This window comes from Lemur catta, chromosome 6, assembly GCF_020740605.2.
Source record: "Lemur catta isolate mLemCat1 chromosome 6, mLemCat1.pri, whole genome shotgun sequence".
NCBI classification, from domain to species: domain Eukaryota; kingdom Metazoa; phylum Chordata; class Mammalia; order Primates; family Lemuridae; genus Lemur; species Lemur catta.
In genome coordinates, this window is record NC_059133.1 from 48372266 (window position 1) to 48389039 (window position 16774).

General features: G+C 41.6%; 1 protein-coding gene and 1 long non-coding RNA gene across 5 annotated transcripts in view; one reads left to right on the forward strand and one right to left on the reverse strand.

Annotated features, from left to right (window-relative positions):
- LOC123639570 overlaps positions 1 to 4103 on the reverse strand; it is a 93579-nt gene extending 89476 nt beyond the window's left edge. For both annotated transcript variants that reach the window (XR_006735764.1, XR_006735763.1), the window contains exon 1: positions 4027 to 4103. This is a non-coding gene — a long non-coding RNA (uncharacterized LOC123639570). The remainder of the gene's footprint in view (positions 1 to 4026) is intronic.
- Positions 3272 to 16774, forward strand: part of PPM1H (protein phosphatase, Mg2+/Mn2+ dependent 1H) — a 240699-nt gene continuing 227196 nt past the window's right edge. For all 3 annotated transcript variants that reach the window (XM_045553452.1, XM_045553451.1, XM_045553453.1), the window contains exon 1: positions 3272 to 3926. In XM_045553452.1, the coding sequence (XP_045409408.1) occupies positions 3679 to 3926 (248 nt within the window). In that variant the 5' untranslated portion in view covers positions 3272 to 3678. The remainder of the gene's footprint in view (positions 3927 to 16774) is intronic.

The window sequence follows — 16774 nt, forward strand, 5'->3', positions numbered from 1 at the left end:
AACGTCATTACTTATTAGGGGTTAGGCTAAGTGCTGGAAATACAAAGATTAATAAGAATGTTCTTGCCCTGCAGGATTTCACTGTCTATGGGAACACATATGTAATGTAATTACAATACAAGGAGGCTAGCACCAGAATGGGGGCATGAATCTTGAGCTGTGGCAGGGCTGAGTCCTGAAAAGGCATCATTCATCTTTTTCCTGGACTGACTTACAAACGAGCATTTGCTTCCTACTTAAACCCCAGATGCCTCTGATGTGTGCCTGTGTGTGTGTGTGTGTGTGTGTTAATCTTTTGTTCTTGTATACCCTTCACCCAGCTTCCCTAGTGTTAAAATCAAAATTAAGAAATTAACATTGGTACTACATAGCAGTTGAGTTTCCTTTGTCTCCAAAGACTGTGATGGTCCCACAGTCTTTCCATGTCTTTCACAACCTTGACACTTTTGAAGACCTGGTCAGCTCTTTCGTAGAACAGACTCAGTTTGGGTTTAGCCCACATTTTCTCATGAGTATACTGAGGTTAAGGATTTGGAGGAAGAATACTACAGAGGGGATGTGCCTTTTGCAGTGCATGATGTCACAGGGTACCGGGTGTTCATACGTTTTACTACTGGTGTCGTTAACCTTGATCACCTGTTTACGGTGATGTCTGCCAAGGTTTTCCATTGTAATTTATTTTTCCTTTTATAATTAATAACTATTTTGAAAGAATCCCTGATGTATTGACTAGAGAAATTATTCAGAGTTTTTTTTTTCTTTTGAAAACAGTCTTCCTAGTGGCACAGTGTCATTTAATAGTCAAAACTATAGTATTATGGGCCTAGAAATGAGATGTTGATATCAAGAGCATCCAAAGTCATACATCTATTTACTAGATGGATGCTCCTTTAAAGTCTTAGAATTTACATTTTCCAAGAGAAAAAGGACACAAGAGAGACAAATGAAAAGTATCTATCGATAACTGGGGCATACACACAATGTAACAAACACACTGAGGGTCTCTCAATTCCTGATCACTGCCCCATTTGCATTTAGCAGCACAGATACTCCCAGAACCTACAAATGTAATAGATGTGAAAGGCATTTATTTTTAGGAGTCCCTCTAAGAAGGATGGCCACCCCCATTTTAATCAGAAAGCTCATTTCCATCGCTTACTATAGAAATATTCAAAGGGGAAGAATACGTTTAGGATTCCGGTTTTTCTACTGTCTGCAGGGCAAAGTTTGCTGTACAAGTCTAATGATGTACAAACACTTTCCCATCATACATAATAAGAAAGTTATGGAGAAACAGTAGAATGACTTCTTACAGAACATTGGCTCACAAATCTTGCTAATGTTACCAAAATTTGAGAAAAATTTTGGAAGCTTACAGATAATATTAACAGTAGTTATCCCCTGGGGAATCCTTATGGAGTCTTACTTTTTCATTCACAGTTTTGTACATTTGAATTTTATTTACTTATTATTTACCATGATCTTGCACTACTTTTAAATTGACAATAAGTCAGACAAGAAATTTTGTAAAATCCTATTTCAAGTAAATACTAAAGCTTGGCCATAAAGTGAAATGAAGGAAGACCATATTGAATTTAACTCATAAAAGTTTAGTTACTGAAATATCCAAGACAATGTTAAAAAGTAACTGTTCTTCAACAAAAGCTTGAAAAAGGGATTCTAAACTTACATTAGACTCAGTGGATACCAGAGTATGTAGTATGTTGGATGTTTAGCTACCACCTATACTATCAGAGATTTCCCATTCAGGAGTTTACAGTTTAACCAAAGGTTAAGAAGGCAGTAGATTTTACATCATTTAAAATACTGCCCCAATTTTTAAAATTGGAGGGAGAAAAGAGGCCAAGACAAAATCGTATTTCTGTTCTGTGAAAAGTAATAATAATAATAAACCTCATTGATAGTAGTGGCATTTCACTGAGAGTTTGAAATATTGTTATCTTTTACATAATTATTTGGTTTGTAATAAACTGGAATACCTATTCATGAAAAAGTCAAAGTGGAAAATAATGCCTTTTTAAAAGAAGATTATAGATACTGAAGAAAAGGGATCAGTGAGGTTTATCCAGGCCTTCCCTAACAGCAAGGACTCCTTGGCTCACAATTCCTCTTCAGAGAAATTAGCTTCTCCTTCAACACCTGGGCAGCTCTCGCCTCCCTACTGGCTGAGAAGAATGAGGCCTGTATTCCCTCTTGAACTCCAGGAGAGCTGTTCAGTGCATAACTGCACAAGTAACACGGAATCCTGGCAAATTAAATAGTAGGTAAACATAGGAACAGGATACAGAGTAAGTAAACATGAACAGGATATAGGTCCTATTGCAAAAATTCAAAAAAAGGGGGGGGCAATATTTAAAAAATGTTACCTTTGATGAAGCACATTTCATCAGTGTTTTACAGATATTTTTCTGTTTTAATATAAGATCCCTAAAAATATTTTATCTTTGCAAGTATTTCTTCATTTTTACTTTAGCATTTAATTGAGTTGCTATGCTCTATTTAAGCTGCAGTTTTATAAGTGCCCTCAGCTAATTTTGTAACAACGTTTTGAATTAAGAAAAAGTACGGATTCATTAAGTGTCTCGCTAGTAAACGGGGTCAGCTTCGAAAAGATACTTTTGTTGCTATGTTAGAGGAAAATGCTTGTATAAATTTAACAATTAAGTACTAGGTAAAATAGCGCTTGTTTGTGATATCTTAAGAGATCTTTTGTTTTGTTTTCTTCTCTAGTAAGCTTAGTCTGGGTTTGAGACAGGTTTGCTCCCATAGGTAATAATGCGTGTGGTGGTAATGAAAGACAAAGGAATTCTACAAATGCCTAGGGAAAAACTTTTAACGATTCTTGTGCAATCAGTATGGTTTTTTGTTTTCTAGCTCTGAAAAGTCTTACACCAACTGCTGCTCGTTTTCGCTGCAGGAGTTGGAGCTGTCCCACCAAGATTGCACCTGTCTCCCCTTTTCTCTCCAGCTCCCGAAGTTTCCTTTTCGGAGGGCGAAGGCAGCATTCCTCCGGGACTGGATTCCTCAACTGGCTTTTCCCGGCTCCCCGGCTCCACGTGACAGCCCCTAACACCTGTGCCGCCTCCAGCTCACAGCGCCCCCATCCCCTACGCCAGGTACCGACCCAGCTGGGCTGCCCCTCCCCCAGGAGGTCACGGTCCCGGTGCGAGCCTCGCTCGGGCCGGCAGGGGAGGGGCTGAGCAACGGCCACCGCCGCAGCCTGAGCCCTTGCAGCCTGATTATCACATGACTCGACGGCGGCGGTAGCCGTGGCAGCAGCCGCGGCGGCTCCGCGGGCTCGCCGGGTGGGCTCAGTCCCGCGCACGCAGGAGCCGAGCGCAGGGGGCGGGGAAGGGACCTGCTGCGGCTGCAGCCGCCCCGGCGCTCCCGGAGCGCGCGGTGACTCCCTCGGCCCGGCCGGCCCGCTCCATGCCGCTACGTTGCGGAAGTGTAGCGGGGGGTGGCGGCGGCACCGAGCACGAGAGGCCGGGCTTCGGCCCCCTGCAGCACTAGGCTCCGGGAGCCGCGCGCGGCGCGCCCCAGCGGCCCGGCTCCCCGCGCGCCCGGTGCCCACCGCAGCCTGCATGCCCCGCGCTGCGCCTCGCCCGGCCCCCGCCGCCTCCTGCTCGCACCGCTGCCGCCGAGCGCCGGAGTAATATGCTCACTCGAGTGAAATCTGCCGTGGCCAATTTCATGGGCGGCATCATGGCTGGCAGCTCAGGCTCCGAGCACGGCAGCGGCGGCGGCTGCGGAGGCTCGGACCTGCCCCTGCGTTTCCCCTACGGGCGGCCGGAGTTCTTGGGTCTGTCTCAGGACGAGGTGGAGTGCAGCGCCGACCACATCGCCCGCCCCATCCTCATCCTCAAGGAGACCCGGCGGCTGCCCTGGGCCACTGGCTACGCAGAGTGAGTGCAGCGACACCGGCGGCGCCCCTGCTCTCTTCGCGGCCCTTCCGCGCACGGTTCCAGCCGCCGTCTCTCCCTGCTTCTCGGCCCCAAAGCTCACCACTGGCTGCCGGCGTCCAGGCCTCGGCGGGGAGCGCTTTACTTGCACTGGCCGTTTCCTCCTTCTCCCCGCTCCCCCTTCCCCCATCCCCAAGGACGCGGCGTCTCCAGCCCGGGCATGGGTGGCAGAGGAGTGGGCGGCGGCGCTGGACCGTGGGAAAGCTAAGGTTGGACGGGTCTGTGAATCCGGGGGCCAGATCACTTGGAAGAAAGTGGGTGGAACAGCTCTGCTGAAGTTTGAAGCACAGTAGGGAAACCTGGTATCTGTTAGCCCACCTCCAAAAATATCTTTGTTGCCCCCGCGCGGAGAGTTTGTGGGGGCAGAGGCTTAGGGACGTCGCCGGTGTCCGATCCCGAGAGGTGACCGCGTTAGCGTGCGTGGCTGTACAATGGGAAGGTCTCGGTTTCTGTGACTCCCAGCCTTTGCGTCCATTCGCGTCTCCTAATTTAGCAGGTAGTAAAACGCAGCGCGTTCGGTAAATGTCGGTACTATTTCCCCCGGTCCTCGGGGAGGGGGAGACTTACTCCAACTGTCTAATGTAGCATTTTGGTAATCAGCTTTGGCGATTAAGCGAGGGTCTGAGTGATCTGCTATTTCAAGAACCGACTGAGTTAGGGTGACGGCCTGGAGTGGAACGGGGAAAGGAGAAAGGGAGGATTTTATTGCCAGTCCCCTGCTCCACGGCAGCTTTTCCATTGACTATTAATAACCATCTTACGAATGGTAGGGTAAGTACCGCTTTCCCTCCCTATTATCTGCTATTTCAGCTTTACGAAACGCACTAGGAAGGGGTAATTTAGAGCAGAATTCCGGGCTTAATAACGCCCCTGCGGTTCCAAAAGTGCACGCAAAACCCTGGTGCCTGGCATACCTGCGCCTTCTCCTTTAACCCCATCCCCTCTATAATCTCGGCCCTCCCCCGCCCGTGCACGGCCTCGCTCGCTGATTGGTTCAGCCGGGAACCAATGAGCTCTCCCGACGCCTGGGGGCCTCGGTGCTGACCCTGTTCTGCTGGCCCGGATACCCCGGGGCAGGCGCGGCTCCCGGCGCGAGCGGGGGCTTGGGAGCCGCTCCGCCTAGAATCTCTAATTCTCTTCTTCCCCCGTCATTCCAGCAACGAGTTTCTCCCCAGGCAGAATTAGAAAACGTATATTAATGGGGACAGACGACTGGAGTGTGAAAGGTACTGAGGAGACAGAAGTGAGCGTGATGGGAGCTAAAACAGTAAAAATTAACGTAATAAAAGACAAGCAGGAAAGAAACCGCTGGAGATGGGGAAGGTACAAAATAGCATGATAACTTCCACGTGAAGGCCAAAGCAAGAATAAACACCTGTGTAAGGAAAGACCTAACAGAGGAAAAAGGGCCTGCCAAAACATACCCCACACTGTTTCTTGGCTGGAATAAAAACATTGTTCAAAAGCCCATTTGGACCCTTGCACGACAAAAAGCAACTTGAAGGCATATTCTGTCCTATAGTTGTGTAGACGGGGCACTCCAGTGAGTTTCCCAGGGCAAAGGCGCCTGTCTGAGGGCCCGAAAGACAAGCAGGATGAGAAAGTTAGGAAAGGAAGGAAGATATTAAAACACTGAAGCTGGAAGCTACTTACTTGGACACAATAAAAGGAAAACCTCAGAAGAGCATGAAGGGAAGGAAAGAAAAAAACAATTGCAGAATGTTTGGATGCCTATGATAGATACAATGACGTGCCAAAGGCTGTAAAGAAAGTATGGGCATCTGAAATGAAACATGCAGGAGACAGAATGCTTACAGGGCTCTACCTCATCTTTTCTGGGCCTCCATTTCCTTATCTTTAAGTTTATCTTTTCCTAGAATAGAACATGAGAGATGTTCTGTTTGCAGGCGAGGAAGGCTACCTTAAAATGTTTAAAATTTTAAAATTAGTTGCAAAAGTAATATATGTGTGGTAATTCAAGCAAAGACCTGTATAAAAATGTCAACTCGTCCCCACCACCACTCTCAGTCCCTAGGGGTAGTGACAGTTCAATGTTTGGGTGATGTGTGCTTTTCAGACTTATTTGGGTGCATCTGTAAATATATAACATGTGTTTCTTTTTCTTCCCCAAAGAGATTCATGCTAAACATGTTATTCTGTAGCACTTTTTAATGTATACATAGTGTTAATAATAGCTAACATAGGTAATGCTTACTCTAGTTCTTAACACTGTTTTCAAGCTGGTGGTGTATCATCTGATCCTCACAACAACCTATTAGGTAGGTGCTATAATTTCCATATTATAGATGGGGACACTGAGGCACTGAATGATTAAGCAACTTGCCCAGGGCCATACCACCTTAGCCTGTATTTGAACCCAGGTAGTCTGACTCCAGAGCTCACAATGGCAAACTTCCTCTCTATAGTGGATTAAATTATGATACACCCATCTGTTCCCAGGCTTAACCACTAACGTTATCTTGCTACTTCTCTCTCCTCACCCTTATTCCTGTCAGATGTACTGCACCACTTCTTCAAATCTTGAACTGTAGTTTACCTTCTTGCAAGAATACATCCTGAATGATCAAAATGGCCAAAATGGGGAAGGGAAGAGACGATCGGGGGTTGTGGCTATGATCAGAAAGTGCCACCCGTGAGGTTGCCCTTTCTTACAGGATTTACTGGGAAAAGGGACTTCTCTTTGTTCTAGAAGATACCTGACAGGGATAGAATAGGTAGGAAGATTGCACAGAGAGTGGACATAAGAATGGTGCTAATCAGCCAAGGCCTGTATCAGAAGTGGTTTGTTTAGCTCTCCAAAAAGTGAGTCATGATCCAAGCCTTACTGGGGAGGAAGAATTGGCATCACTTGGTGATTGATTGAGAGGTTGGAGAGAAAAGAGTTGAGCTTTAGTGTTGATGACTGACCTTTTTGGAAGGGGAAAAAAATAAGGATAAGTAGTATATTTTTTTTTGCCACTTACTGTAAATCCCTTTCAAGAAGAGAGACTATAGGTTACAGAATTGGAGAATTAGCTGCAAGCAATCCCTGTAAGACTTGGGGATGCAGAAACTAAACACCCTTATTCATTTCAGTATTTATTGGCATTGTCCTGGGTGGAATTTCCTGGATCCTAAAGAAGCTTCCTATTATAGCTGAAAAGTTCAGCTATAATAGTTTAAGGGGTATTTGCAAAGTTATAAAGCTCTGTAAGGCATTGCAGTTATAGATGACATCCACTGAACTAAAATCTTTCTAAAAATATGAATTAGCAAATTTCTATTTTTTTAATTTTTTTTTTTTTTTTTTTTTTTTGAGACAGAGTCTCGCTCTGTTGCCGGGGCTAGAGTGAGTGCCGTGGCGTCAGCCTAGCTCACAGCAACCTCAAACTCCTGGGCTTAAGCAATCCTACTGCCTCAGCCTCCCGAGTAGCTGGGACTACAGGCATGTGCCACCATGCCTGGCTAATTTTTTCTGTATATATATTTTAGTTGGCCAGATAATTTCTATTTTTAATAGAGATGGGGTCTCACTCTTGCTGAGGCTGGTCTCGAACTCCTGACCTCCAGCAATCCACCCGCCTCGGCCTCCCAGAGTGCTAGGATTACAGGTGTGAGCCACTGCGCCCGGCCTATTTTTTTAATTTTTTTTTTATTTTTTAGAGACAGTTTCTTGCTCTGTTGCCCAGGCTAGAGTGCAATAGTGCAATCATAGCTCAGTGCAGCCTCAAACTCCTGGGCTCACATGATCCTCTGGCCTCAGCCTCCCCAGTAGCTGGGACCAGACCACCATGTCCAGCTAATTTTTAAATTTTTTGTAGAGATGGGATCTTGCTATGTTGCCCAGGTTGGTCTTGAACTCCTGGCTGCAAGCCATCCTCCTGTCTTGGCCTCCCAAAGTGCTAGGATTACAGGCATGAGCCACTGCAAGTTTCATTTTTAAGTGTGGTGTCTCAATTACCGACTGAGCCTATTAGGTCTGTTTGTTGAGAAAGCCCATGGGAAGCAACAATCAGACCCAGAGACCTCAGGGCAGCTATTTCCTTTCTCTTTCCACATGTTTAAATACCACCAAGTAGTACCTGTACTGCAAAGACTGGAAGTTTTCTAATGGTTAGGAACCCATTTTGGCTTTTTTGTTTTTCCTTCTTGACCTGTTTGCCCAATTTTTCTCCCTTTGATGAACAGTTGGCATACCAGTAGAGACAGAGTTTGTGCTGGAAACTGCAGCAGTAGAGAATACCAAAGAATGTGCTAGTGTTTTGAGCAACTATATTCTATATATTAAAGCATCATATTCTAGTTTTTATCAGTGATACATTGCTTTGCTTTTACAGAAAGAATATATAATTATAGCATGATTTTACTTAGGTTATAGCTATAACTATAAATTCTCTTTTATTTTCCTATTTCTTATAAAAGTACCCCTGAATATAAGTGTTCCCTAAAAGCTACTTTGACAGCTTCTGTTGAATATATACCACAGAGCTTCTTTGTGTTTCTGCAAAGTTCAAAATTGTGAAATTTGTGATGAAATAACCTTATTTGAATCCAGCAAACAGCGTACAAGTATTTGGATTTGTTTTGGAATCTGCAGGCTGTTCTGTCTCCTCAGTCATAATCAGTAATAACCAATTACTTATTACCAATGAATAGCATCAGTCGGCTAAGCTGTGGTGATGACAGAGAAACCACTATTTCTCTCTTGAACTCAGAAATCCCCTGGCCTTTTCTTTTTCACTTCTAACCTCTCCTGGCACACCCACCCCTCTTACTGACACTCCTTTGCAGAACTGCTTAGGAACTTCCTGTTTGACTTTTGCAACTTTGGAACCTGAAGTTCTCCTCCTCTTGTTGTGTGAGGATAAAAAGAAATAGGTGGGGGTCCCATTTAACAGCTCTCTGGGACATTTATTTGCAGTTGAGTCAAAAGTCCACAATAGCCTAAGACACTTCACCTACCTTTCTGGTAACTCGAAGAAAGTATTAATTTCCTATTTTAAAGCAGATGGATAAACTTTCCTCCATTTTTCAGATTTAACATTATAGTGGAGTCATCCCCTCTCAGTTGGAGCTCCTGGGGTATCCCCTTTCTTAGGAAAATGAATCAGCTTCTCCTAAGGACTTAGTGATGCTTCTGGCAAAGGATCTAACCTTTCAGAGTGGCTTGTTTACTGCGCATTTCAGCCCAGTTTAGGTAGATAACAGCATTACCCCCAGCACGCAGTGCTTTCTAATTATGGTTACAGCAGTACCAATTGAAAACTTAAAATTGCATACTGGAATCGTTTTCTAAAAATATGTTATTGTTCAAGAAAATTTATTTTTAACTCTTGATGTTTAGTAGAAATAAAATCAAGTGCCTTTATAGTTCTGTGATTTTCCTAATTTAAACAGAGGATTGTTTTTTTTTTCTCCTTGAATTTATTCTGTCCTCTTTCAGGAAATAAACATTCATCTGCTTCCATTCTTTCTTTCATTCAGTTGATGAAATCATTGCACTCCTACTATGTGTCTAGCATTGGTTCCATGCTGGGTCCATAATATAAGACACAGTCATCATCCTCAAGAAAGTTTTATAACATAATCTTCCCCATTTTGTGCCCTTGTTTGAAATTAAAATAAAATCATGGACTATTCAGGTTCAGAGAGACCAGCACTAGGGGTTTTGCTTGTTTTGATTTTAACATCTTGATGCTTCTAGGCAATTTTGATCCTCAGTGTTTTGAGCCTTTAAGCCACACTAGGGAAACAAACTGCTTTTTTTCCAGCCAGCATTGTGATTACCTTTTTACCTGAGACCTTTATATGTACCTGCTGTTAAAAAAAAAATTATTCTGACACTTGTTAAAATGATAGAAAAGACTTATTCAAATCTATTGCAATATGGGAGAATGATCAGGCTGAACTCTGAAAACACTAAATCTTTGGATTTATAGCCAAAGAACAGACTGGGGGGGGCGGGGGGGGGACAGTCAGTAGAAAGATGGAAAGTTAGGAAGAGGAGACATGAAACTAAACTGACCTAGCAGATCCTTGCTGAAAGCAGGCCAAGGACATATACATCAAAGGTGAGGGGTGAGTAACTTGATCAGGTATCAAGGTAATGGTTCTTGCTGAACTGACCTAACATTCTTGCTGAGAGAACAGGATGGGGGCCAAAGTTTTGGCTTAGTAGAGAAGAGAGCTTAGAGGAGACTGATTAAAGTTTGGTCAAGGAGGCAATCTTTGTCAACTCTGAAAATTGGGGGAGAAGGGGGAGAGAGTGGGTGGAATTGCAGGTACTCTGAGTTATCCGTGTTACCTCTGTGACCTTCCATGATTGACCATGTTACATACTGACCATGCAGGGAAAGCAAATGTCCTCAATTATGGTGCAAAGCAGGATTGAACCTAATTATATAACCTAATGTTAAGAAGGCAAAGAGTTGAGGATCCTTTCTCATTTTTTTTCCCAGATAAAACTGGTTTTCACTAGCTTTCCAATTTGATACTATAGTAGATATTTAAAAAATTATTAGCCTAAGAATGGTACAGCATTCAGTTTGTTTGGCTCATCTCTCATATACCAAATCCCATCACTATTTATGCTTTATTGATACATTAAAAATTGCTAAATACAATAGTTATCACTTGTTGAAATATTCCTATGTGTGGGTTCTGTACTAACCACTTTACATGGAAGGATTTAATGAAATGCAACACAGGTAAGCAATTTGTTCAAAGTCACAACACTTACTAAGCGGCAGATCTGAGATGCATACCCAGTTCTGTCTGACTCCTACCTCTGGTTTTGAACTATCTTTTAAGTGTTACCTGTTTCTTTATTTGAAAGTTGTAGACTTTTTTTTTCCTATTCCAATGTTTCCAATGAAAAACTTAAAAAAATTTTAACCATAAAATACTCATTATAGAAAATTCAGATAATATAGAACAGCGAAAAGTGTTAAGAACAAAGTGAAAATTGTTTGTAAATCCATTAACACTGTTAATATTTTGAATTAGATCTTTTCAGATTTTTTATTTATATATTTTTTAAAAATAAAAGCTAATCATACATTTACATGTCTTTTAACATGCCTTCTTCACTTAAGAATATTTGTTGGACTCTTCTCCAAGTCAGTAAGTAGAATGCCTAATATTCTATTGAAGGGCTTCTCATTAATGAATCCCCCACTGGACACTTGGGTTTACTTTTAGGCTTTTGGTGAATGTTGTTGTTTTATTCAGATCATCCAGTTATTTCCTTAGGATCAATTTCTAGACATGGAAAGCTTGGTTAGGAGCCACACATATTCGCAGTTGTGCTACATATTATCAGATTGGTTGTACCAATTCACACACCAGCCAGCAGTGTGTGATTGCAAACTAGTATTAAGCCTTTAATATTTGCCAGTGATTTAATAGTTGAAAAATAATTCATTGTAATTTATGTTTGATTATTGAAGAAATTGATATATACTTATATATATTATTTGAATATCTTTTTATGATTTTCCTGTTTATATACTTTATCCATTTTTCTATTGGGATAATTTTTCTTATAAGAGCTCTTTATATTTTAAGGCTATTAACATTTTGCCTATTATGTTGCAATATTTTTTCTAACATGTTCATTTTTAACTTCATTTTTTCTTTGCAATGCAAAAGAAAATTTAATATTCAGGCGGTCATATCTAATCTCCTTTATGACTTCTGTCTAATATCCTTAGAACACTTGTACTATAATAACCATCCTAATCCTTTTAGCTACTTATCTGTTCTTGGTTAGAAGTCATAGAAACTCCTTGGTACTAGCTTCAGGGGTGGAAAAAAAGGGGTGTTATAGAGAGGATACCACCTGTTTTATGGAACCCAAACATAGGAATGCAGTGGGACTACAAAAGGGACTGGAACCTTGCACCAGAAAGCCATCCAGGAGCAAAATGGCCATGCTTTGTTTCTTTCACTAGGACTTCACAGCCACCTTTCCATTGCCACCAGCAAGCAACCGGGCCATGTCAATTGTGCCTTCAATTACAATTTTGAATTTTTGAGAGAGAGACTCTAATTGGTTCCGTTTGTGTCAGATGTCCACCCTTGGCATAAATGATCACGTATAAGCATGGCTGCCAGGGCCCACCTCTGAAAATGACACTTTGAAAAACAGGTGGTGGTAGATTGGGCTGGACACATAGCTCAGAAAATTCTACTATTATATATAACTCAGATAGTCAGTGAATATTTGAGTACCTTATTTATTTCAGGCACATATTAGGAGATAGAAAGATGAAATGTCCAAACAGACAAATAGTGTTCGTGTCTGAATATGCCTGCTACCCTGCCTTGCAACCCTTGGGAAGCTGTCTATGTTAGGAATTCAAAACTATCCTTATATAGGCTCCAGAGTCTTGAGTTTAGTTCTTTTCATCATTCCACTGTACCCTAAAGATGCCCTAGAAGGGATAAAGACCCAGGCCATCGTTGGAACTAATGGTGATTTAAGTGTTTATACTAACAAACTTATAATACCTATTCATATAAGATGATGTAGCTCTTCAGCCACAGGGGTATAAACCTGGTTAGTATGACACAGCAGAGCCCTGCTCACTCTCATTTTTATTTGTCTTATTTTCCTCATCTTATTTTTCAGGCAGTTCTATGGTAATGAGAAACACACAGGATAAATTTCTCCAAGAAATTCACTCTAAATGCTAAGTATGGGAGAGATTATGTACAGAAGACCAATGGCAGCACTTGTCAACCACTTGGGTGACTCTTGCCAAGAGGCCTTTGTCTCTGCAAGTGTACCCTGGGATTTGTTCCTTGGATGGGCATCCCACCTATAATTATATGCGTCACTTTTTTGACCCCTTGAGTTGGTGAACTGCCCGGGGTTGTACGACTGGCTACTGCCCCAGTTATTTATTAATCATACTTTGGGCCTCAGTTCTTCTTATAAAATGGGGATGTTAAATTGGTAGTTCCCAGAATTTACATTTTCTAACCTTGGATCATTTCAAAAGTTTTGAGAAGACTGACATAGGTTAGTAACTTCTTATTTTGGTAAGTGAGGACACAAACAATCAAATCTATCATTTACTATCACCAGTATTTCATGAAATAAAGGATATTTTAAACCAGAAGCAGAATGGGTGTATAATCTCAGCAAAAAGCGGTTTTTAAATCAAATGCTTCTAGTTTTATGAAACTGCTATGATGTTGTTCCTATTTTTCTTGGACCCATGAAACCATGCATTTTACCTGTCCTAGAGGATTGCCAAGGCCCCTTACATTTCTAAGCTCTGTGAGTTCCTGCCATTAGGCTAAGAACCAAGTGCTTACCTTCCAGGCTGAGGTTTTTACCAGGAAGGTCTGCTGCTCCTTCATTGTGATTATAATTCTGAATTATTTTTTTTTCTCCAGCACTTTTATGAAAAATTTCAAACATACGGAAAAGTTGAAACCATTATAGACTTAGCACCCCTGTGCCCACCATCTAGATTCTATAATATATTCACATTCTATAATATATTCACATGCTATGTTTGCTTTATCATTTACCAGCCCACATTTCTCTATCCATCCATCATCCATTCTTGAGTTATTTTTAAGTGTATGTTTCCTTTAGTTTGCTGCCTCTATGCTATTAAGTTCTTTTCCACAGTACATTAAAAATCAGATTTGAGTAACTTTGACATTCTCAGATAAGAAAACCACCAACAGTTGGGTCCTCATGCATGAGAAGGGGGCACCCGGGATGTCACTGTTACAGCACTGGCACTCTGCACATGCTCGCTCTGTCGTCAATGGGCTTTCCATCACTTAGCGTTCACGTAGTCGAGAGCTTTACAGGGGGTCAAATTGAAAAGTATCTCTTTGCTCTGCTCCTGTTTAATTAAATCAGTAGGAAGTTTGTCTAAGACTTGAGTCGCTCATCTTTTCAGCTGGTGGCCACTCAGGCGATTGCTGTCAGAGGAGGACTCTGTTTAATAAAGACTCCAGGGTGCGTTGCCTGAAAAGTACTCATGATGAATCAGGACGTCACGGCACCATGTTTTCCTTACTTCTGAAGTAGGTATTGTGCACTAGACGGCTTAGGAAAATCAAAGGACCTGCTCAATTACTCTTATTCTGGGGTGGTCAGAGCAGTTGGGTCTTCTGGAACTTAAATCCAAAGTACTTTTTTTGTTATGCTACTTATGACTTAGTTTTCTCTAAAGGACTGTAGAATTTCGCTGCTAAACTGTATTTTCTCTCTGCGTGGACTTTATGCTCTCTTATTTGTGAGTAAGAATAATGATAGCACCAACTTAACATCTGTATAACTCCAGATGATTCGTAAGACCCAGCCATGTACGCTTAAATGTAAGCAGCTGTTATGTATGTTTAATAAAACAGGAAAATGAGGTCCAGAGACAATGTGAGTTTAGTATCTCTTGCTGTCTCATGATCCTGGTGACCATTACTGAATCATCGAAGCTGACCATTTATTGTGTGAAATCATTCGTTAATAAAAAGACATCCTATCTCTGTAAATAAAATGCCATATAAGGGAGTTTAATGCATTTTATTACTTAAAGGAAACTAATAAAGCTTAATCTCCAGGTATCTTTAAGTTGGATAAAGGCATATTGGCACATCAAGTTTGTATAAAAGGATGCTTTTCAGAGTACTTTAAAATAGTTCTATGGTAGTCTAATAAATTATACTTTCTTAGTATATGTGCAAACCTAAGTATAATAGCCCAGACCTTGTCAAAATTACCATGTGTTTGGACTACAAAGTGCTTTTTTTCATATTTTAATGTTTTTAGAAACTCTATACTTCTTAAAACCAATCTGTACATTTTATGTTGTAATGTTTCTTTTTTCTAAAATTGGTAAATAGAGTGTGTGTTTTACCATCAATAGTTACTTGGAAGTAAGGAAATATACTTAGGAATTCTGAATAATGGGCTCAAATTGTAAGTTAGGTTTTATGAGAGTCTTTTTTAAAATTTAATTTGGGAGATCTGTTACCCAAGTTCTTACTTTACGTAAAGGCAGAATGAAGTTTTTGTTTGTGCTAGAGATGGAATCTCACTGTCTTGCCTAGGCTGGAATGCAGTGGCTATTCACAGGCACAATCATAATACACTGCAGCCTTAAACTCCTGGTCTTAGGTGATCCTCCTGCCTCAGCCTCCCAAGTAGCTATAGGCACATGCCACCAAGACTGGCTTCAGAGTCAAGTTTGTACACTTTGGGGACCAACAAGTCTGGCAGCATTTAGTGTAGCATTCGTGTGCTGCCCCTTGGCTGTGTGCAGTCCTGTGGTGACGGTCCTGGAGTGCACGTATCTGCATTGATGACTTGCACAAGCCAGGCCTAATGGAGCCTTGCTGAGTGGGTGGTGTGATTAATCATCACAGGGCTGTAGGCGGACAGAGATCAATTACTTGCCCAGCTGAGAGGGCCAAAGTGGCTTGTGTGCTCTACTGTCTTTTCAGGGAATTGATAAATAGACATTTAAGCTATTTTTAAAAATGGTACTTCTTTCCCAGGTGACCTTTTTCATGTAAGTATGGGAAGGAAAAAAAATCTCAAATGACAAATTGATTTTTTTTAAAAATAAAAATGCTGTAGATTATTGAATTACTATATTTAAGTGGTCTGCTATGGTGTATTAATAGTCATTCTATGCCTTTTTGAAAAGGTGAACATTGACAAATTATATTTAGAACACATAGCTGGCAAAAATAAAAGATGGAATGTAAATGTTTAGCAAATAGTAAGGTACAGTGAATATGAATAGTCCATAAGAGGATGTCAGGGAAGGCAGGGGTGGGAAACCAAACTGGTATTAATATAGAAAGAACTATTAGGAGTTTTTTTAAATATAAAAGAGGAAAGAACTACAATATTTTATTGTAAATAAATAGCCTATGAGGATGAACTATAAAATATATGTTTGGAGAAAACAGCAATTTTATCAGCCTTTTCAGACAATGTTTCCCCGTAAGGTAGGGTTTGGAGTAGAGCCAAAGAGTTGGATTAGATGCCCTCTTGGCATCTTTCCCTGTGGTTATTAATAATAGGGTGATGTCGCTGAGGGCCGTGCTGCTCTGTTGTTAGAACCAGGTGTCCAGAGCTGGACTGGTGATTCAGTGCAGCAGCGAATGGGAATAAGAGAAGAACTGGCAACTTAGACTACGGCAGCTGGTATTTGTTTAAAAGAAAATATTTTGATGCTCAGATGGGAATCTCATGGGCCCACACTTGAAGCCCCGCCTCTCCTCTCCTCCCTGTGCCCCAGGTCATCAGGTTAGTGCTGACAGAGGCCACCTGGCCACACTGGCCCTTTTGCACCTTGCACACCACTTGAAGCCCTGCCACCTGCCTTGCCATCCTCCAAGGCACCACAGGTTATGATCCGTCACTGGTTCTGGGCTCCACTAGGACTTGTGCTGTGGATTCTTCAAGTCCTGGTTCCCAACCTTCTCACCATCATGGACCCTTCTATTAATTTTTTTTTTCTTGGATGGTTTCCTTGTGAAAGATTTTGCCCAGCAGCTGTATTAAATAAGCATTAAGTTTCTCCTACTTAAAAAAAAAAAATTAACCAAATGCATATCATGTCCTAGTCATCAGGAAGGGTGTGGTGATAATCACATTGGATGGATAACATTTCAGCCAAAAGCAAAGGATTAACCTTTGTTTCGATAACCTTGAGTCCTTATTGCCCACAATCTGTTTTTCATCAGCTTTTTTTCCTCCATTGTTTGAACTAGGTTAGTTCTCCTATTGCTACCTTTCTAGATCCTTAAGGAGC